We start from the raw sequence: 22,458 nt of genomic DNA on the forward strand, positions 1-22,458 counted from the left end.
CGACCGTGATGCCATCCCTGTCCTTTTCGTTGGCCGCCCCCTCATCATTGATAACGGAAACTTGATGGCGTTCGCGGCGACGCCCACGATCAGCATGCCCGCCAGCGGCAGGACCACCACTGGCAGAGCCGTCCCCACCTCCAGCGTCAGCATAGCGTCTCCGGCGAGGAGGGGGAGCTTGGCCGTGGCCACGTCCACCCCCGGCCCCCTGCCCGCCGCCACCGTCACCGCCACCAAAGGAGAGCCTGGAATGCACAGAGCTTCAGCATAGGGGCGGCGGGAAGGTGCCATCTTCGAAGTGGAGAAACCAGCGGTATCCCCACTTGATGCAGTCCTCCCTCACCGGCGAGACCTCGGAGGGCAAGCCGCTGATGTCGCTGTTGACACTGCCCATGCTCTCATCGCCGGAATCTAGCACCACGGTGTAGTCATGAATTTGATCAAGGTGCAGCAGGACCGGGTGGGCAAGAACATCGACGGGCTTGGAGCTGTAGGCTGCAGCCTCGTCTCGAGCTTCGCCGAGGAGGCGCCGGTGAAAGGCAGGAGACTCCGGGCTGGGCGGCTCTTCAAGGGTGAGACAGCCTCTTGTAGCAATCTTGGAGGGGTCTTGGACCCAAACCCAGACACAGCAGCAGGCCGACTCTTCGTCACCAAACTCGCCGTCTTCAATGTGGTCGATGATGGCCGGCGGAGGGAACAATTGCCTGACGCCCTCAAAGGACCAAGCCTGCCTAGGTGGACCCTCCAGGCAGACCCTGGCCTTGTAGGGGAGACGCACCAGAGTAGCGCCGACGCGACGAGACCAAGCTGAGAGCCTGAGCACCGCACCTCCGATGCGCAGGGTGGATGGCTCAGCGAGAGCAATGTCACGCATGAGGCGGTCGGTGAAGCGGATGAGGAAATCGCCAGGCGAGAACACAGAGACGTGCATCCTTGAGCGAGGCACTCCAAACTGCATGGATGCAGCGACAGAGACGTCTTGCACCGTGAAGCGAGGGCGGTTGCCCAGAACGGTGGCCACCACAGCATGGGTCTTGAAATCCACCTCCGCAGCCGCCAGCGCCGGGGTCCAAGGGACGGTTGTCGACACCATGCGCGGCCTCATGCCCACGTCTGGAACCGGGTTCTCCCTACGACCGGTGGCGCAGAGGGGGGCAGTGGAGCGGCCGGACCGGGCGATGGTGTCGGAAGGGCCAGCAGCGGCGGTTTCAGGAGAGGGAGCAGTCGGAGCGGGGGAAACTGCGACAGGTGGAGCTGCGGAGATGGGCGGGGGAGCGGCAGCTGGAGTGGGAGAAACCGAACTGGGGGGTGGGACGGCGGCTGTGTGCGGCGGAAGCGAAACGACAGCGGGAGGCGGGGAGGCGTCGGAAGACAAACCACGCCGGAGATGGCAACTGCTGGAGACGTGACTAGAGATGGAGCACAACAAGCAGCGGGGCGGGTTTGTGCAGGAGGCGACTCTATGGCGAGGGGAGAGGCACCGAAAACAGCAGCCGGCCGCCCTTGTTAAAAACAAGTGCTGGATGCGGGTGAGCTGCCGTTGGGGAGGAGCACGTGGATCCCTGCCATTAATGCTTTGCTGCTGCCTTCTCTCATCACGCCACCAATACCTCCTCCTGACCTGCTGCCACCCACCCGGCCGTCCCCCAGCACGCGCGGAATGGCCGTCCCCGGAGATGCCGGCATGCGCGGCCAGGCTTGAAGGCGCAACCACCAGCGAGCGAATCTGGGGCAGCCTTGAATGCGCCACAGCATTGGCAGAGGGGGAGGCGAGCGCATCCCGGTTGGAGGGAGGACACAGCACGGCCGAAGCGGGTGGGGGGCCTGGCGGCGGGGGGGGGGGGGAGAGGGGGGGGCCTGGCGGCAGAGGGGGGGAGGGAGAGGGGTGGAGGTCGGCGAGGGGCCGGCCATCGAGGGGTCGGCGAGGACTAGATACCAGCGACGATGTGAAGAGGATCAAATCGACAGGGTGAAAATTGAGGATTAGATAAGCTGTGACCTGCGAGATGTTCTGAAAAAAGAAAGTAAGAGTATCTACGGCCAAACCTCTCAAGCTCGTCTCATACGTCCGGGCAGACCGCCCGGTGACTATCCTGTCGCTAAAATCTGACCCAGACGGGCGTTTTAAACAGGCCTCAAACGCCCGGGCGGACCGACACCTCTTATATTCAACCCAAATATGAGGTGGATATGGGGTGCCCGGGCACGCCTGTCGATCCTGCTGCAGGTCGTAGGGGTCCCACCTACAGCGACCGAAGCTCCTCCCTCTCCCACCTGCAACGACCGAAACTCCTTCCTCTCTCATTGGCGCAACCAAATTTTAGTCCCACATCACCGGACGAGGTGGACGTCGTCCGGCTTAAATAGATGCGCCAGCGGATGGTGGCAAGTTTGGTTCTTATTGTGTAGGTCTCGCATGTGTGATCGAGATAAATTTTACACTAGATTGCATTTCATTGACTGATGATTATTCATCGAGTGTCAAGTTTGTCTTGATCATATACGTTGATACCTCTACTACAATGTCGATATATTTTTATTTTATTTTGATGCATAGACACATAGTGATTCAAGAAAGCTGACACCAATGTTCCTTATGTGAAGGAGATAGACTCTGACTATGAATCTTCTATGTGATAAAGATAGAAGATTTATAGTAAGAGCCCATATCCTTAACAAAGAATACAATAATGTCATAAGCTTATCCCTTCTGGACGACCCATATATTTAAGCTGGTCGACTAGCTCATCAATCGGTGAGGTGAGACTATGAAAAATGTTAAGTACGAACAATTTTCGGTGCCCAGACGGTTTAAAACAGACAGGATGATCGATGTGCATGGCGCTACATGTAATAGATGTTTTGAAAATAGGATATATGGTTGTAAATTGTAAAATTTGAGGCACGCTCGCTCACTGTCCGCGGGCGCGTCCGCAGGCATTTGAGGGCCCAAATTTTTTGAGGCATGCTCGCTCACTGTCCGCGGGCGCGTCCGCAGGCATTTGAGGGCCCAAATTTGCAACCTCCGGCTGTAGATGCTCTAAGCTTTGTGATTTTCATTTCTTACTTCGTGGGCTTATAAATATGTTTTTTATACACTATAAAGTATTCTCTTCGTCTCATAATATAAGAGTGTTTTTGTTACTACACTAGTGTCAAAAATGTCTTATATATATTATAGGACAGAGGGAGTACAAACAAACGCATATGCTCACATACACACGCACACGCGCTCAACTCTATGAACACAGACGCATATCCTACCCTATGTAAGCACTTTCAAGATACTAAGCCGGCAGAACATCTTAAATCATGAAATTAATGAAGTCGTAAGCCGACAGAACATCTTAAATCTTGAAATCAACGAAGTTGTCACTGACACTTTCATACTTGATGGGAACGTCCCCTTCCACACTGAACACACATCGCCAAAAAGCCTAAAATAAATTTTAGAAAATGCAACCACCTGTCAAGTCTAAGACTTAGCTCTGGCGGGTTGACTCCATCATGAGAAACCTAACCATTGAGGTAAGCTCAATTCACAATAAATGTGATGTACTGAAGCAAACCTCCATACATACATAGTATTAGTAGTCTAGTAGTACTATCTACTACGGAAGCGGATTTGTAGCACCTAGGTGCTCCACATCCTTATACGAACATTAAATTCAAAAAAATACCAAAAAATTTAAAAAAAAACAGAGATTTTGGAATATCAAACCTGGATTTCCGATCTACTCCCATGTGAAATCTGGTAACAAAATATCAGGAAACGTATTCATGACAAAAAAGACAAAAAAATTCTATGTATAGAAAAAACTGTTTGAATGGATTTTTGTTCGGACAATATTTCCTTTACCATGGATACATTTTCTGGTATTTTTCATGAAATTTAACACAAAAGTAGGTTGAAAAAGCATGATTTTTTTTAAATTTTTTTGGTATTTTTACGTTTAATATTTGTATAAGGGTGTGGAGCGGGTGAACAATAGCAAAGAGAGAGGAAGACAACCAAAACGGAGTGAGCCGGAAGATCGATGGAGGTGCTTACTGGGTGCGGCGGACGACCGGCGAGGCGTGCAGCAAGCGACGATGATCCAGGCCTCGAGCACGCTCTCTCTTGCTGCTTCCGGTCCTCCACAGAAAATGGGGCGGGGGTGGGTGGGGATGAAGAGAGGGGCCGGGGAGATGGCGATGAGCAAGAGCAGCACGGGGGACGGCGCGGCAGTTTCCGAGAAATTGCATGCGGACCCACAAAAGTGCGAAGCATCTGCGCACCGGCTGGAAAGCTAGAGAAGTAAATTTTGATTCGGACGTCTAAACTGCCTAAGTTAAGAACGCTGCTATACACACGACGAATGTTTTTTTTTTAAACTATGATGATTTTTATAGCAAATTCGAAAACTATACACCCTAATGCAGAAAAATCAAAAGTATCACTCTGTCGGCCTCCTGTTGGCCGAAGAGGGACTTTTTGGCCTACCGTTGGCCGAAAAGGCCAAAAAGTCCCTCTTCGGCCAATACATGCTCTACTGTTTTAGAAAATTCATATCAATTAGGATTTTTAGTATTTTAATTTGATTCTTTTTGCATTAGATTAGAAATTTTATGAAGTTTCTGTAGATATCAAGTTTGACTAGATTTGAAAGTTTGAATTTGAATTTTCATGAATTTGCTCAAATCACTAGATTGCCTATAATTTGAGCTAGGAGTATTTTTTTCAGATGATTCTTTTTGCTACCGGTTCTTTGTGACTTTGTTTATCAGTAGTAATTAACTGGCGAATTTTATAATTATTTAAAATTAGGTTTTTATGAAAATAGTTTTGTTTTAGTGTTTTATAGGTTTTATGCCATTTCTTTTAATTTTAATTGCTTTAAATTGTTTTCTTTAGTTTTTTTGACATATTCTTTTTGTTTCTGTTTAGTTATCAGTAGCTATTTTATTTGTAGTATTTTTTGTATTTTATTTCTTTTATCCTACTAGAAAACTTGTTTTGAGCTTCATAGGAGTTTATATTTAAAAGTTTCTTATAAATCCTGTACAACCATTGCCGTTTTATACATGAAAAAAATAATTTCCGCAATCTTTTTCCCTCCATTTTCTTTCCCGCCATCTTGTTTGCCGCCATTTTCTTTCCCGCCATTCTCTCCCGCCACACTAAGGTGTGCTGCATCGACGGAGGATGACTATGATGCCTTCATGTGGAGTGTGAAACACTCTCCGATGATGATGACAAAGCTACAAACACTTATGACTTCTCTCAGACAGTGTTTCACACTCTACCAGCAGCACCGATGCAGGAGACACAGACCGTGTCAGACGATGTTATCTACGGTCGTGTACAACATGAGGCTCGTTTTATAAGTTGAGAAGTGAAGATGGCGGGAAAGAAGATGGCGGGAGAGAATGGCGGGAAAGAAAATAGTGGAAAAGAAAATGGCGGGAGAGAATGGCAGGAAATAAAATGGCGGGAGAAAATGGAGGGTGAGAATGACGGCAAATAAAATGACGGGAAAGAAAATGAAGGCAAAGAATGGCGGGAGAAAATGGCGCCAAAGAAAATAGCAGGAGAAAATGAAGGGAAAGAACGACGGAAAAGAAAATGAAAGATAAAAGAAATAAAATGCAAATAAAATAGCTACTTATAACTAAACAGAAACAAAAATAATATTTCAAAAAAATAAAGAAAACAGTCCAAAGCAATTAAAATTAAAAGAAATGGCATAAAACCTATAAAACACTAAAACAAAACTGTTTTCGTGAAAACCTAATTTTAAATAATCCTAAAATTCACAATTAATTACTACTGATAAAAAAAGTCACAAAGAACCAGTAGCAAAAAGAATACTCTTAGCTCAAATTATAGGCAATCTAGTGATTTGAGCAAATTCATAAAAATTCAAATTCAAACATTCAAATCTAGTCGAACTTGATATCTACAGAAACTTCATAAAATTTCCAATCTAATGCAAAAAGAATCAAATTAAAATACCGAAAAGTCCCTCTTCGGCCAACAGGAGGCCGACAGGGTGATACTTTTGATTTTTCTGCATTAGGGTGTATAGTTTCCGAATTTGCTATAAAAATCATCATAGTTTCAAAAAAAATCCACGACGAAGGCAGCACGATTCGTAAGTGGAAGCAGCAACAGTGAGCGCGGACGCAGGAGAGCTGCTTGGGAGGAAGCATCCTCCCCGCAGGTCATGCGCAAACTGTCGTCCCTGAAGCAATCTATATCTATACTACTATTAAAAGACCAAACATGACTTTCCCTACATCCACACCAGAAAGTGCACACGGGATACTCCCCCACGTCCGGTCAGATCTACTTGGTACCATCCAACTGTCCACGTTAGATCAACCATACTACAATCAGATCGACGGTTCACAACAAATGTTTGCCGGCAGACTCCCCCGTTCAGGATGCTACACAGCCCCACGATCACACCTCCTAGACCCACGATGACACCTACTGGGAATTAAACAACACCTACATGATCTACGCCGCCACCACGCCACAAACAGCCGCGATCAGCGCTGGTGTCTGCGACGTCCTCGACCCGGTGGACATCCTTGACCCGCCTTGCTGCCCTACCTCTCCTCGCCCCGCCGCCGTCGCCACGCAGCCCTAGCCCCTGGTGGCTGCGATGTCCTCCACCCCGGTGCACGTCCTTCCTCGACCCACCTTGTTGCCCTACCTCTCCTCGCCCCGCCGTCGCCCCTGTTAGCCGCGACGTCCTCCACCCGGTGGACGTCCTCGACTCGGCGTGTTGCACTACCTCCGGTGTCATCACCCCTTGTGGCCCGCAGCATCTGAGGACATATGACTACTTTCTGACCTGCCAGCGCAAATGTTAGATCATTTGAATTAGCAAGTACAGATGATCAGGCAGACGACAATAGGAAATTGCTCTTTTAATATGTAATTTGTACTGTGAAATTTGATACTCACAGTACATCATGATCTGCATGACAAACTGAGTTGACAATATGGCATCCTTTGAGCATAGTGGGGCACGTACTCCCTTTCAGGACCCGACGAACAACAGGAATTCAGGTAAATACATATATCACGTACTCTTACCTACTTCAATCTTGTAAATCCAGAATATGTCATTGCCTCGCAGGTCAAAAAACAGATTCAAAAGAACTAAAGAGACAGAGGGAAAGGGAGAGGTAAACAGGGATGCAATACTAAGAAAATAAGACAGGAGGCAAGGGATCTAAGAAAGCTACGTCTGCTATTCTAAATGGAACCAACACTCCATCTAAGCCACCCGTGGCCATGTCGCCTGGTTACTCCATTTTCTATGTTCTTTATCATACATGAAACACTGCATATCCAATCTTTCATTTCCTAACTGACAATCACTCAATTTCTGTAGCTGATGAAGATTGTGATTGGCTACGGAGCATCTACAAGTAACGTCAGGTGGAATTGTGTTCTTGGAGAATGCATGCATCTATAAGATGATAAAGATCGGTTGCTATCCGTCCTCAGATGACACGGATGCCACACCAGCATGGGTATTAAACAGAGCCAAAGAGTATTTGGAAAATGATATGGTAAGTCTTAGTTTTCTACACATTTCTATGAATTACAGCGAGAACGACCGATTCGTCCACATAGGAGTACAACTAAAATAATTATTTTCTTCAGATATTCATTCCAATAAACATGGACGATGTTCACTGGTACCTATGTGTTATAAATGCCAGAAAACTATTTTCATAAGTAGCTTTTTTTTTCTTATTTCTCGCTTGTGATGCTTATACTTTTTCCTTTTGTTGGTACAACAGCTAGAAGGACTGGATGATTTATTCAAATATGCATCCGAGCACATGGAATTATAATCCGATAAGTGGATTGATCTAAATGTTACAACATGAGAAAGAGAAGAATATATTAAGAGCAGTCTTCAGACGGATGGGTAGGCCTCCTAATATAACTCAGAGCTTTTACCTTATTGGATGCCAATGCAATTGACACAGCATCTCTCATGAGATATGGCCTAAATAATGGAGCTCAAGGTGATACATTTCATTGGGCTGCATATAGTAGTATAGAAAATGTGTTACAATTTCTGGATTTGAATAACGAATATGTTACTACACACATGGAAAGAATCAGATAGATAGCATACCTGAATGTGTTTCACTAACAATCTTCCACTACTCTATATATCATCCATGCCAACATAGAGAAAGAGAAACATCTCACAAATGAATGACAATGTGATGAAGGTGCCTGTTGTGCATACAATGGCATAAGCATCAGCAAAGTTTAATGTCAAATGATGGTGTCACATGTATTTCTGATACAAATAGTGTAGATACCAACTTGGTTGTGACCCTGGAACTCTCTGTTACTTGGTGCCAGTAATAATGCGACATTACAACATGAGAATACCACACTAATCAAGCAACAGCCACAAAAAGCAGCAACTCAACATCAATTATAGATAGCTGATAGTCACAAATTAAGCCACCCAGAATTCAAGTCCACAAATCAATCAGCTTTGTCACAGCATGGTTGCCTAAAAAAATTCACCTGACTAAATCCCCACTGATAACCATAGGTGCATTAACAACATCTAAACGAACAGCATACCTTCAGCAACCGAGCACGTACGCGAGCTGTGAACTCCTTCCCGCAGCAACTGTGTGAGCCAATCACGGGGGGACGATGATTACAGTAGGCACGTCAACACACTGGATCTCCGTCCAATTCGAGATTCCTCCTCCCACATCGTGTCTAGCAGCTCGCATCTCGATCAGCTCTGGGGCAGTAGGATGGCGGCAGCAGAGTCGATCTAGGGAAGATTGGCGGGGTTGGCGGCGAGGCAAGGCCGCAGTGGTGACAGGAGCTGGCAGGGCGAGGCCGTCGTGGGGATAAGGGATGGCGGGGCGAGACCGTCGTGGGGATAGGACGAGAAGGGGCGAGGCCGTGGTGGTGGTGTGGGTTGTGGGGGAGGGGGCGCCGGGCGACGTCGTGGCGGGAGAGGCGGCGGCGTGCTGCAGAGCAGGCGGCGGCGTGCAGCAGAGCAGGCGGCTGGCGGAGAAAGCAAAGTGGTGGGTGCCTGTGTCTCTCACGGTCTCACCGCACACACATCACTGGAGAAAGCGAGTGCTGCCCGTTTCAGATCGGGATACATCCATTTTGCAAAAATAAATAAAAAAAGTCGGGATATATCCTGTTGTGAGAAAGGGACTGATCTGAATCAACTGCTGCCCGTTCTTTTATTTTACTTTTCACCCGTTGCTCCTTATTAGTGTTCCTCTGGTTGCTTTTTTTTCTTTTGCAATTCGACCTCTGGTTACTTTTGTGTGGCCTAATTACGTCACCCACATTAAATATATCATCGACCAAATGGATTATTGGGCGTGTCTATTTTGTTTTATTTTTCATATGGGTTCCTCTCAAAAGAATTATAACGCACGAGTGAAATATGAATAAATTTTTATATGTATCCATTTGGTGAAGTAATAATTATATGGATTCCTCTCAAATAAGTTATGCGTTCACAAATTCATTTTTTTATTGATAGCCCTTTTGTTCATTTGATTTATATAAATTAATATGTGTTCACAAATTCAATTATTTTAATGATAGCCCTTTTGGTCATTTGATTTATATTAGCGGCAAACGTTATTCAATTCTTTTTTTTATTGAGCGTCTCCAGTATGACTCTGTGGTTCAGTCATCATCATGTTATAATACTAATATTTTTTTTAATATTCTTGTTATTAAGCATATCAAAATTTATTTATCATCCAGGTCATCTTGTGGTCTCCGGATGTTAAATTATATGGAGTACTTCACATGAGATAGTTTGTCCGACACTCCCGAATAGGTATATTTTGCATCGTATCATGATACTAATTATTTTGTGTTGTATCATTATTTGAAAACTAGGTCTTATTATTAGTACTTCACTTGAGGTTCATATGACATATTACTACTTCACTTGAGGTTCATATGACAGATTTTAGAACAAAATTAGCTGTGGTTTTAGTCTACTCGGAATTCAATGATGACGATATAAAAAACCGAGACTTGGATGATGATGAAACCAACACGGATCCTACCGATTGTATGATTGTCGAAAGACCTCCTAACAAACCCAAAGCATCCAACTCCTCGTCATAAGTTGAGCTCATGTCGCAATCATTTATCCTTTCACTGTTTGTCACTCCAAGAAACGACAACTTAATAGATGAATTTGCTTGATAATGTTGCTTAGTTGTTATTTACGTATTTTGTAATAATTAACAATTACAATACATTTATGTGACCGTTAATTTTATGTGAAGACATGTGTATTGGTCGTGTGTTACATGTGCGAGTTTTTATGTATTTTAATTCTGGAATTTTGGGATCACAACATTTCAACAATAGAAGTCTTTCACCCGTCAAACAAGACCTATGACTTGATCTAAAATAAATTACTATATTGAAATCAATGGGCGCGACACGCATTTAAATGTTCAGGTAAAAACACAAGACATAGTTAACGCTTTTTTTAGTTTATTAAGATACGTGCGTTGCACGTGCACGCTTACTAGTTTCGCTAAGTTAATGCACTACTGATCTGGTGGAGCTTTTCCTCATCACGAACTGGTGCTTTTTAGAAGATCACTAATACGTACGCAAGCACGCGAGTTGAGAAATGAGTGCTTTCGGCAGTGGGTCACTCTTCGTGCGTCGTGACAGACGCACGCATTTTTTTTTATTATTGAAACGGAGGCAAAAGATTTTGTGTTAATTAAGAGAAAAGAAGAGTTTGTGTTACAAATACACCCCTCAGTACGACAAATGAATTACTCTTACGGCATGATTGTCCCTAGTTTCTTTGCCCCCACGCCACCCAAATCAAAGCCTCCTTCGAAATGTTGTCGAGTAGGATCGACAGGGTGCATCTTGGTTACCGGAAACACGCGTGTTTCCCTCATTCCAGATGGTGGCTTTCCTATTTGAGATGGGTACGTCGGATATAATCCAATCCATCAATTTTTGAGGGAGCGTCTCAAATGCCGTGTGAAAGTATCCATCTGAGCAAGTTGGAGTCAAGCCTTGATCATTTCCCAAAGCCTTAGAGTGTGCCGACACTTGAAAACTAGGTGGTCAATTGGTTCTTGTTCCCTTTTGCAAATGTGCACTTAGCGAAACTGGGCCACCTTCGTTTGGCCAATATATGGTGGTCCAACTCTATTTTGAATGGCCAACCAAACAAAGAACTTCACTTTAGGTGGTGCCCAAGTTTTCCACACTGCATGCTCCAAAGGGGAGCGGATCATGCCAATAAAGTGAGCCTTGTAGGTGGACTCCGCCATGTGGCAACTACTCACCGTATGCTTTCAAGTAATGTCATCTTCTGCCTCCATAAGATTAAAAACCCGAATAGTGGGCCAAAGCTCAACAAATTGACTGAAGTGGACGATGAAAAAAGTGGGGAGATTTTGATCTTGGTGACCCATTCATTGTCCTTGAGGGCGTCCCTCACTTTTCATTTTTGTTCTTGCACCATTGCCAACCGTGAGGGTCATGAAAACATATCATAAGTCGTAGTCCATGGCGTCACAAGGGTTGCCCATGCCAATCCACATTTTTGTTGGCTCCTTCCTCAAACAAACGACGGCAAACGGTGTCCCAATTTACTTTACATTTAGCACCGGTGGTTTTGTCCATTCTTGCCCAAAGGAAAGCTCACTCAAGGCTTATTGCCAGTGTCAAGGGTGTGTGTGTGTGGGGGGGGGGGAGTGATGAAGTAGACTGTTTGGGAGGATAGCACCTATTTGACCAGGGCGGTGTGTCCCATGAATATTATGTTTTTCCCACCTCAAGGGGGCAACTTTCTAGCCGCTTTGTCTTCGGGAAATTGGAAGTCTACTTTTTTTTAGTTGCCATACCGATAGTGGGAACCCAAAGTATTTCATAGAAGAGGAAGCGCTTGTTGTCAGAAGGCTTTGGAGAATGCATGGCAAGCTAATGTGCCCACACCAGATAGGAACAACCGAGCTCTTGTGGGAGTTGGTTGAGAGACGCTTGACATCACCAAAGAGGCCAAGAATGTTAGGGAGGTTATCAATGTCCTTCTTGATGGGTTCCATGAAAAGTGTCGATGTTGTCCATATAGAGAGAGGTTCTCAAGCTAGCACCAAGGCTGCGAATCTTGTGGAACAATCTTTACTAGTTGCGATCTTGAGAATTTTTTGGAGTGGATTAATACCGATGACAAAGAACAAAGGGGAAAGTGGGCATCTCCAACGCCGGCCCCCAAACTAGACAAGCTATTTGTCCACGGATTGGTCCAGACTCGTCCGCGGATACTGATACAGGAGCCGATCATCTAACCTTGTCCCTTTTTTTTTCTTTAAGTCCGCAACACCCAAAATAATAGCATATCAAATATTTGAGGAGTGAAAATATTAAAATGCGGCGGTAATTCAAATGTAAATATTACAATCCAACTAATTTTTGAAATAAAATAGTTCAAACTTGAATTCAACTTGCACATATGTTCTAGTTGTCCTCTTTAACTGCCCATAGATGCTCAAGCAGATCTTCCTTAAGATGCTCATGAATTGCTCGATGCTAAATTTATTGATGCATTTGGACAAACTCGTAAAACGTGGGCAGGTTCTGTTGTGGAAGTTGGATAGGATCATCCATATTCTCAAACTCCAGACCTCTGGCAGCATCTTGATCCCCATCCTTCATGATCATGTTGTGCATGATCACACAACCTGCCATCATCACCCATAAGGTCTTCGGATCCCATTGTTTAGCATGCTTACGAACAACTGCAAAAGGGGCTTGGAGCACTCCAAATGCCTTCTCATATCTTTCTAGCTCCTTGTCTCCATCCAAAGTGAGCTCTTTTTTGACCAACTGTCTCAGAGATGGTCTTGACGAAGGTCACCCAGGGATAATAGACACCGTCAACCGGATGGTAGCCCATGTTGTACTCATGCCCATTGACAGTATAGTTGCACTGAGGAGCTTGTCCTTCAGTTAAAATAGCAAACAATGGAAACCGTTATAGCACATTGATGTCATTATGAGACACAGTCATGCCAAATAAAATGTGCCAAATCCATAGATCTTGTGATGCAACTTCTTTAAGAATGATGGTGGGCTTCTTAACATGGTCAATTATTCCATCTCCAGTGCATGCAATCGAGAAATCCGAGCATACCTGGCGGCCCTCTTGCTTCAAAAATTGCCATGAGCCTTTCGGTGTCTGAGATAGTTGGTTCTCTCAAGTACTAAGGTCCAAACACCTCGACCACCGCAGTAGCAAATCTGACCATGGCGTCTCAGCATGTGCTCTCAGACATCTGGAGGTACTCGTCCCTTGAATTTTTGGTCACGCCATATGCAAGCATCTGCAATGCAGCCACACACTTCTAGTAACCAGACAATCCATTTCTTCCTACGACATCCTTCTTCAAGATGAAGTAGCCATCGTAGCTCCGAATGCCATTGTTGAGGCAATCAAACATTCATCCAAAGAACCATCGAAAGTTGTCTGCAAATAGGGCATAGGGGGCAAAGTATTCGTCCATCAGCATCAAATGTTCACATCCCTATTTCGGTTCAGCACTCGATGACTCTTAATCGATCCCTTAAAATTGAGAACATGTTCTTCCACACGCTCCGCGTCGAAAAGGACCACATGCATCATTGCTGTTTCATCAGCATAATCCTCCTCATCGGACGAGTCATAGGAGGACTCAACATGGTGCTCATAGATGTACTCCATGTCTGAATCCATTGCTTTAAAGAAGGAAGAAAACTTGTCAAAATTTTAGCACGTGCATTTCACCGAACATTTGTTGGGCGTGGTCACCACCCCATAGACGGCATCCACACGGGAGAATGATACCTGGGCGGTGCACCGTTGAGAGGTGTGGAACAACGACATAGGCAAAGCGGCGTGGCGGCCGGTTGGAGTGGCGGAGGTCCGGTAAGGGCTTGGCGGGCGGCCAGGTGGTACAACAACGGCGTCGGCGAGGGAGGAATCAAATGTAGGGAAAGGGGAAAGTGATTGAGACGCGGGGTGCGGATGTGGTTTTGGGTGGGCCAGGTGTGTCGGAGTCCTACGTGGCAGAGGTCTGGATTCCTGCAAAGGTCTCCCGATTTGCTTCTGGTTTGAGGGAAAATGGATAGCCGGACTGGTTTATGGACAGATGCAAGACGACATTGAATGGCAAAGTGCGTCCGGACGTTTGCGGGCGATTTGAGTGTCCACTTTGGAGATGCCTGAGTGGCATAAGCTGTAAGAGCATCTCTAGCAGGTCACAGAAAATGTCCGACCCATATAATAACCGCCATTTTTAGATTCCGAGGTGAAAAAACAACCCCCCGCAGGCCCCAAAAATGGCCCGGCCCGGAATTATTTTGTGGAGCGGTATATTGGACCCCGAGTTCCCCGTATGTTCAGTTTTCGGAGCCTTTTTTCCCATTCCCCTCATCGCACCGTGACAGTTGGCAGGAGGGAAGTTTCAGCCCAACTGTCACCAAAGCGGCGTCGAACTTGCCTGAATCCTGCGAAATCCCGCGACCAACCAACCAAATCCACGCCCTTCCTCACCTCATCTTCGAGGCTGTCGGAGCTCGAACCCGCTCGAATCGAGCTCTTGAGTGGTTGCGACTGTTGCGCCATACATGCGGGCTAGAGGTTGTAGCGACCGAGCTCGACGTGCACCCTTCATTGTGCATCCCCACGATCGTTGTTTCACGGTTGTGCGCCTCTGGCTAGCCAACAAACGGCGAGGCCTGGACGGGGGAGGCCAGGATGGCGGTGGCCGGGACGGAGAAGGGGGAGGCTTGGACGGGGAAAGTCGGGATGGAGGCGTGGGTGGGCCAGGACAAAGGCGATGGGCGGCCGGTGTTGTTCCTGACAAGGAACGACGAGGAAGATGCAATAAAAAGGGAAAAAAGTGTGTGGCCAATGACACATGAGTCCTACATGTTTTATTTACAGTATGCTTTTTATGACATCTCTTTTGAAGAAACCTACTCTTTACTGTAAAATCATTTTAGGGTAATACCTTATATTCCTTTTGCTCGACGTGTTTCTCCGGGATCTGTTAGAGATGCTCTGATAGCTTGCTAGCTAGCCTGGTTGAATATTTCAAGCTCTTCTCATCTTCCCTTCGGTACAAATATATATTAATTTTTATGTGCATGGAAAACATTTCTATGACAAACTTGAACATTGATTTGGTACTGATGAAAATTGTGTGCAAGTTTATGTTTCAAAATTAAGATGCGCAACCATGCAACTATAATTTTTTTACGCGTAAATTTGTACATAAAGTTTGTGGCAACTCTAGGTTTCATATCTACAGCTTGATTGACCAACTCAAACTACCGAAATAGCAAATCATCAGTTAGCTAGTCCAGCAGTTTTGCTAGCATATCGATATATCCAAAAGTACATGGGTGGCCGGCATGCCGGCCGGCCGGCAATTTGATATATTTATCGATCCATGCTTAAGCTCAACACTGCAACCCGATCGACCTGCCTATAAATTCAGTCCAAAACGAGAGATATACCATGTGCTAAAAGTGGCTTTCAGTTAATCGGAAACCGTAAGAACTTCGAAGAGCTTGCTATACTAGTCGATTTACAGGTTAGATTCATTTCCTTGTTTAGTTTTGTAAAACTAATTCTCTACTTATCCGTGCATGGTGATCATTTTTTCCCATTCTGATTGAAGTAGAAATTAACTCAGCTGCTGGTGATGAGCACCTCAGGGAAGTCGTCGTGGCCGGAGCTGCTTGGCTGGCCGGTAAGGCCGGCGATGCTCACGGTCAAGAACGAGAGGCCGGAGGTCTCCATCGACCAGCTGCCGGAGGGCACCACCCCCAACCCGCCGGGGTTCCGGTCGGACCGCGTCGTCGTCTTCTACCATACGCAGGATGAGCTCGGCCGCCGCGTCGCAACCATCCCTGTCATCGGATAGCCAGCTAGCTTAGACGTACAGACATAATGAAGCTTCACTATCCCACGTATGGAACAAGTGAGCGTGGTGTGTGTTTTCTCTTGTAATATCAATGTCGCAACGCCTAGTTGGCTAGTTGCTTGATCATGTTTTATTGTATAAGCACAGCCCTTAATCATGTGGAGGGACGTATCGTTATATTTTTATGAATTTTCACCGCTTGAAATAAGCGGGTAGCTATATCAAAAAACAATCAACAACTCAAAAAAAATACTTCTATGAATTTTGACCTGACGCGTGGCTATATTAGTCGTATATATGAAGATAAAAGCATGTCTTTCCCACTCTTCGATATGATAAAATCATGTTTAGTGCCTTGTCTGCACAGGTTTAATGTGGATTTGTGATCAACAACTTGACTGAAAAAAAAACAACTTGACTGAAATCATGTGTAGTCGCTTGAGTAAACAGGTTTAACGTGGCTTCGGGAACTACAACTTCATAATCCTCTGTAGTCGCTTGACTACGCGTGTTTAATGTGAATCAAGACATACAAACCTTGCCTAGAATATAGTATAAAGGAAGATGCAACATTTATGCCTTTGTTGCTACCTAATTCGAAATGAAAGTCTAGGCCGTGGTGGTGGAGATGTATTTTCAACGAAGGGGGTGGGAAAACTACAGTAACCTAAAGCAATTGGATATTCATGCTGGTGGTCCTTCAAGTATCCATAATCAAAACATGAAGAGATGCGATGATCTAATGAACCAGAAGGAATCCATTGCAACTGTTGTAGACAAGCAAACAGATCCAACATAGAGTATCAATCCGTTTTGGGCTAGCCATTTCAGAGTCATGAGGACAGCTAGTCTTCTTTGAGGAAGAGGATTTTTCTGACCTTATATGAATAGTAGGTTGCATATTGTCCTGATGTGGCTGTTGTTACTTTCAAGAATACTCCTAAGAATACGAAGTTGGTTTCTTCTACTATCTAGAAAGATATTGTGGAAGCTTGTGCTATAGAAACAGTGAAAGAAATCATAGAAGATCTTGGAGATGAATACTTTGCCCTTGCTATATTGGTTGATAAATATATTGCTGTAAGATATGTCGATAAGGGGGTAGGGGGTAGTGGAGCGGGTTATTGGACTTTCTCATGTTACTCAAACAACTTCTCTTGCTCTTCAACAAGCTATTTATGCAGTGTTTGCAAAAATAACCTTAGCCCTTCTCGGATCAATGGCCCAGGCTATAATGGAACTTCAGTTGACACTAGTTGCGGATGCAAAAAATCATGAAAATGTGGTACGGCTTTTTGAGTGGATGAGTGTTGCTATGTCAACAGTTGGAAATTCTTTTAAGAATACAAACATGCTTAGAGAAAAACAAGCAAAAGATAATTCAAAAGCCATTACATAATTTTGACCTTGAAATCAAGAGAGGTTTGAATCAAGAACTTGGACATAGAATAGCCACAGATACTCATTGGGGTTCTCATTCCAGTTCTCTCTTCAATATGGTTGTAATGCCCCCCTTGGTAACTGAAGTCGTTGATGATAATGCAAAAAATGGTGGCAAAACTCTTGACATGATTAAAGCAGCAGGAGTTCTTCATGCTATCCAAACATTTTTTTCATGATGCACTTGTTGAATATTATACTCAGGATAAGTAATGATCTGAAGGTCGTTGTGCAAAGGAAGGATTAAGACATTGTGAATGGTGTGTCATATATTTGTACAATCAAAAAAAGGCTATAGAGAATGAGAACCAAGGTTGGGAAAGGTATCTTTCTAAATAGCTAGCCCTCACTAATATATTCCTCTCAACATGCACACATGCTACCTCATCATTAAAACATGAATCGAAAAGATCCACCTCAACATCAAACATGGTAAAAGGCCCACCTCAATTAATTAAATACAATATATGTGTTTTTTAGTTTTAATTCGCATATTATTCATCCAAATATTAATGTTCAAAATTATCAAATATCATGAGAACATATTGCAACCAATTCATGCCCGCGAGGGGCATCATCTAGTTTATATATCTCACATCTCCATTTTTATTTTTTCAAGACCCATCAAGTTGTCTTATCCAATATTTAGGAAGACCTGAAGATAACACGAATTCCCCAAATTGGCCTGGTTCCAAGATGTAGAATCCATGTTGAATCACCACTTAGCGGGATTATTAGGACTTGTTTGAATGCTCGAAGGATCCTTTCCACAAGAAGGTTGAGATCAAATTGCATGCTTTATCTGGTAGGATAAGTGTTGATAGAGCTGCTGCCTAGCCTTCCACTAAGATCTGGTATTAGTATGCTGATGATAAAGCTGCAACTTCTTCCAAATATGGTTTTCTGCCAGAACACTTATAGAGTCATTGCATCAACCTAAATCATCTGCACAAGCTTCTCACAACTCTTTTATTCTCACAATTCATGTGTTTACAAAGGTTCAATCATCCGATCCAACCTCTTTTCCATCCGACAAGAATTGCTCCTTGATAGATGGATCTGCATGCAACTCGCGTTCAAATCCATCTTAGAACCGAAAAAATAGGAAATCGATCAAACATCAAATCTACTCGGATGGAATCGAACTATTGCATTGAATTCCACCGAAACATGGATTTACAATCGTTTTACAAGAGAAAGTTGTATCTAAATCGAACTTGGATCCAAAACAGCACTCAAACGAGTCCTAGAACACGTCGGGGCCACGGTAGGCCGCCGGGAAGCGGCTGGCCTCGGCGTCACGCAGCCGGACTCCGAGCGCGTAGTTGGCCATCTCCAGCTCGGCCACCTTCTTCTTCGTCGCCGCCGCGGCGCGCTCCATCTCCTCGTACCGCCTCTGCTGCACCATGACGCCGCGCTTAAGCACCGTGCCGTCGCGCTCCGCCGCCGCCGCACGCTGCGCCAGCGCCGCGTTCTCCTCGCGCAGTGTCGCCCCCTCCGTCGCGCCGCGCTCCGCCTGCTCCCTCAGCGCGGCGTTCTCCTCGCGCAGCCTTGCCAGCTCCGTCGCGGCCTCCCGCACGGCTCGCTCTGCTCCGGCGTTCCTGATCACCCCCAGCATCCAAGTCGCCCGGTTCTTGGCGTCGGGCACGTCGCTCGCCGCCGCCATCTGCTCCAAGAGCAAGCCGGCGCAGCCCTCATCGTCGTCCACCACGTGCGCGAGGCGGGTGGCCAGCGCGTCCCTGGCCTGATGGGCGTGGTACGCCTGCACGGCGGCGTGCAGGTCGCGGCCGGAGGCGGCGAAGCAGGCCTCCAGGCCCCTCGGGTCGGCGCCCGGGAATACGTGGCGGAGGGCGTCGAGCGGGTCGAACGCCAGAGACGTGGGCGGCGCCGGGGCCATGGAGCCCGCGCATGGCGTGACGCGGCCGCGCTTGCAGAGGTGGGCCGGCGCCGGGGACGGCTCGTCGAGGAACGCGGCGAGGCAGCGCTTGCGCGACTCCACGATGGCGGCCATGGTGTTGGATCGCAAGTCGTGAGCGTGCTCAGCGGTGTCCCGGGTGCCGCTACTTATGGCCCGAGCGCGCGTGGCGGACGAGCCTGAAACGGATCAGAAGTCGCGTCAAGTTTACGTCGGTGGGCGCGTTTTGATCTCGGACACGTACGAACCAAAGATCGTGCCGTGATCCTCAAAAAAAAAATCGTGCCGTGGAAAGAACTAGGATGCTTACCTGTACGTGCACGTGAATATCTAATCCAAGATTTTCAATACTCTAATATTTGGAATATATTCACTTTTCCTTTTTAGTAACAGCAGCCCACTTCACCAAACGGACGCGTCAAAACATCAATAGACGTGATCCATGGACATCCGATCGGGCTCGCCGGCCTGGTCATCCAACCATGTCTCTCAAACCGGACACGCTGCTATCCATTTTATTTTGTATACTCATAAATATTGATCAGGAACACTAAATAGCATAATGCATCAAAAATCGAGAAATAAATATTTCAATGAACAATATTTCCAATACAAATTACTATCCAAACATAATAGAGTTTTAAAATATAATATCTTAAATTTCAATTCAATTTATTCTTACATGTTCTAATTGTACGTATGAACCGTCACAAGTGCTCCCTTGGATCATTCTGAAGTTGTGTATGAGTTGCACGATTGTGAATATGATGATGCATCTAGAGAATTTGCTCAAACGTCACCGCATTCTGCTCCAGAAGCTATATATGATCACCCATCTGTTCAATATTCAGAACTTGGTGAACTACCTCACCCTCATCTTTCATAATCATGTTATGCATGATCACACAAGCTATCATTGCTGAATATTAGTTGGGCTACAGGCCCACTTAACAATTTCAGAAAAATCCCTAAGGGCACATGCTGTCAATTGAGTGGTGAGAAGTTTAGTCCCACATGGCTAGTTGAGAGAGATGTACACCAACTTATAAGGTGAGCTCTTCTCCCACTAGTATGAGGTGGTGTCCCACTAGTATGAGGTGGTGTGAAGGAAGGAGAGGTGTTCCACACGCGCGCTCCTCCTCCTCCGCCGCCCGCCCCGCCGCGACGCGCGCGCCGTCCATGATTTTGCTGCTGCACTGAAACCAGCCCCATTTACGGGGACGTACTTTAAGCATTGATGCGGGTTGCCAAGGACTTGTGGGAGGCGCTCGAATCTAAATTCGGCGCAATGGATGTTGGAAGCGAGATGTACATTATGGAGCAGTTCCACGATTACAAAATGGTCGAAAACCGTTCTGTATTGGAACATGCTCATGAGATATAGTGCATTGCTAAGGAGCTTGAGCTTCTCAAGTGTGTGCTGCCGGGCAAATTTGTCGCGGGTTGCATTATCGCTAAGTTACCCAATTCCTGGAGCAGAATTCTGTATTGGCCATCTGAGTGTCGAGCAGAATTCGAGGGAAAAGGACTTGCACGGAAAAGGGGCCGAAGGGACCTCTGTCGCCAATGTGGTGCAGAAAAATTTCCACCCCCACAAGCCCAAGGGGAAGACTGGTGTCCAACAGAATACCGAGTTTAAGAAGAAGGGCAAGCAGAACTTCAAGAAAGATAAGAAGAAGGATGGTTGTTTCACTTGTGGTTCAGATGAACATTGGCCTGCCAAGTGCTCAAACAAGTTTAAGAAGCCAGGACAGGACTCCAAGACTGTCAACATGATTGTGAGCAACGATGAGAGTGGGCCATCTGGGTACGGTCATTTGTATACTGTATTTTCAGTTTGTCAGTCTACAGATTGGTGGATTGACACAGGTGCAAATATTCATGTGTGTCCTGACATTTCATTATTTTCTTCTTATCAGGCCACAGGGAACGGGTCTGTACTGATGGGAAACGGCGCGAGTGCTTCTGTTCATGGTGTTGGCACGGTCGATCTGAAGTTTACTTCGGGAAGGATCGTGCAACTGAAGAACGTGCGGCATGTCCCCGCCATCAAGAAGAATCTCGTTAGTGGTTCCCTTCTATGTAGAGAAGGGTTTAAATTGGTATTTGAGTCTAATAAAGTAGTTGTTACGAAATATGGACTGTTTGTTGGAAAAGGTTATGAATGCGGAGGTCTGTTCCGCTTTTCCCTCGCTGATTTTTGTAATAAAGTTGTGAACAATATTCATTCGAGTGTTAATGAAACAGAAGTTTGGCATTCACGTCTTTGTCACATTGGTTTTGGTAGTATGACCCGGTTAGCAAAATTGAATTTAATCCCAAGTTTCACTTTAGCCAAAGGTTCTAAGTGCCATTCGTGTGTGCAAGCAAAGCAACCTCGCAAGTCCCATAAGGCTGCGGAGGAGACATTTGGCGTCGTTAGAACTCATACATTCTGATCTTTGTGAGATGAATGGTGTATTGACTAAAGGTGGAAAAGGATACTTCATGACACTAATAGATGATTCTACTAGATATTGCTATGTATATCTTTTAAACACTAAAGATGAGGCTCTACACTATTTTAAAATCTATAAGGCAGAAGTTGAGAATCAACTTGAAAATAAAATAAAACGAGTTCAGTCAAATCGTGGTGGAGAGTATTTCTCTAATGAGTTTGATTCTTTCTGTGCGGAATACGGAATTATTCATGAGAGGACGCCTCCCTATTCACCTCAGTCAAATGGGGTTGCCGAGCGGAAAACCGTACTCTAACTAATTTGGTTAACGCCATGTTAGATACATCGGGTTTATCCAAGGCATGGTGGGGGAGGCTATATTTACGGCATGTCATGTCCTTAATAAAGTTCAGACAAAGGATAATGAGATCACTCCCTATGAGAAATGTGCAAAGAGAAGGACAACACTTTCGTACTTGCGTACTTGAGGCTGTTTGGCGAAAGTCAATGTGCCGATCCCCAAAAAGTGTAAGCTTGGACCGAAGACTGTGGACTGCGTTAATTTGGGCTACGCTAAGAACAACGTTGGCTATAGATTTCTAGTAGTGAAATCTGAGGTACCTGATCAGAAGGTTGGTACAATTATGGAGTCTAAGGATGCTACATTCTTTGAGGATATTTTTCCTA

General features: G+C 45.5%; 1 protein-coding gene and 2 long non-coding RNA genes across 3 annotated transcripts; all 3 read right to left on the reverse strand.

Moving 5' to 3' along the window:
* Positions 1–3,354: 3,354 nt before the first annotated feature.
* Positions 3,355–4,353, reverse strand: LOC147963906 (uncharacterized). Its single transcript, XR_015609555.1, has 2 exons — positions 4,052–4,353; positions 3,355–3,751 (listed from the first exon to the last, which is right to left on the reverse strand). It is a non-coding gene; the product is annotated as an uncharacterized LOC147963906 (long non-coding RNA).
* A 1,730-nt stretch (positions 4,354–6,083) lies between these two features.
* On the reverse strand, positions 6,084–9,133 carry LOC147963907 (uncharacterized). Its single transcript, XR_015608335.1, has 4 exons — positions 8,615–9,133; positions 8,148–8,251; positions 6,956–8,052; positions 6,084–6,842 (listed from the first exon to the last, which is right to left on the reverse strand). It is a non-coding gene; the product is annotated as an uncharacterized LOC147963907 (long non-coding RNA).
* Positions 9,134–18,555: 9,422 nt separating this feature from the next.
* On the reverse strand, positions 18,556–19,467 carry LOC147963908 (uncharacterized). The gene has a single exon (XM_087528159.1). It carries the CDS (start codon positions 19,427–19,429, stop codon positions 18,665–18,667), a length of 765 nt encoding a protein of 254 aa, XP_087384285.1. The 5' UTR covers positions 19,430–19,467; the 3' UTR covers positions 18,556–18,664.
* Between the last annotated feature and the right edge of the window lie 2,991 nt (positions 19,468–22,458).

The sequence above is a fragment of the Triticum urartu genome, chromosome 6A, assembly GCF_056163025.1.
Source record: "Triticum urartu cultivar PI428250 chromosome 6A, HENAU_Tu73, whole genome shotgun sequence".
NCBI lineage: Eukaryota > Viridiplantae > Streptophyta > Magnoliopsida > Poales > Poaceae > Triticum > Triticum urartu.

Coding starts and splice junctions, on each gene's coding strand:
- LOC147963908 (XM_087528159.1), bottom strand. CDS start 19,429: ATGGCCGCCATCGTGGAGTCGCGCAAGCGCTGCCTCGCCGCGTTCCTC.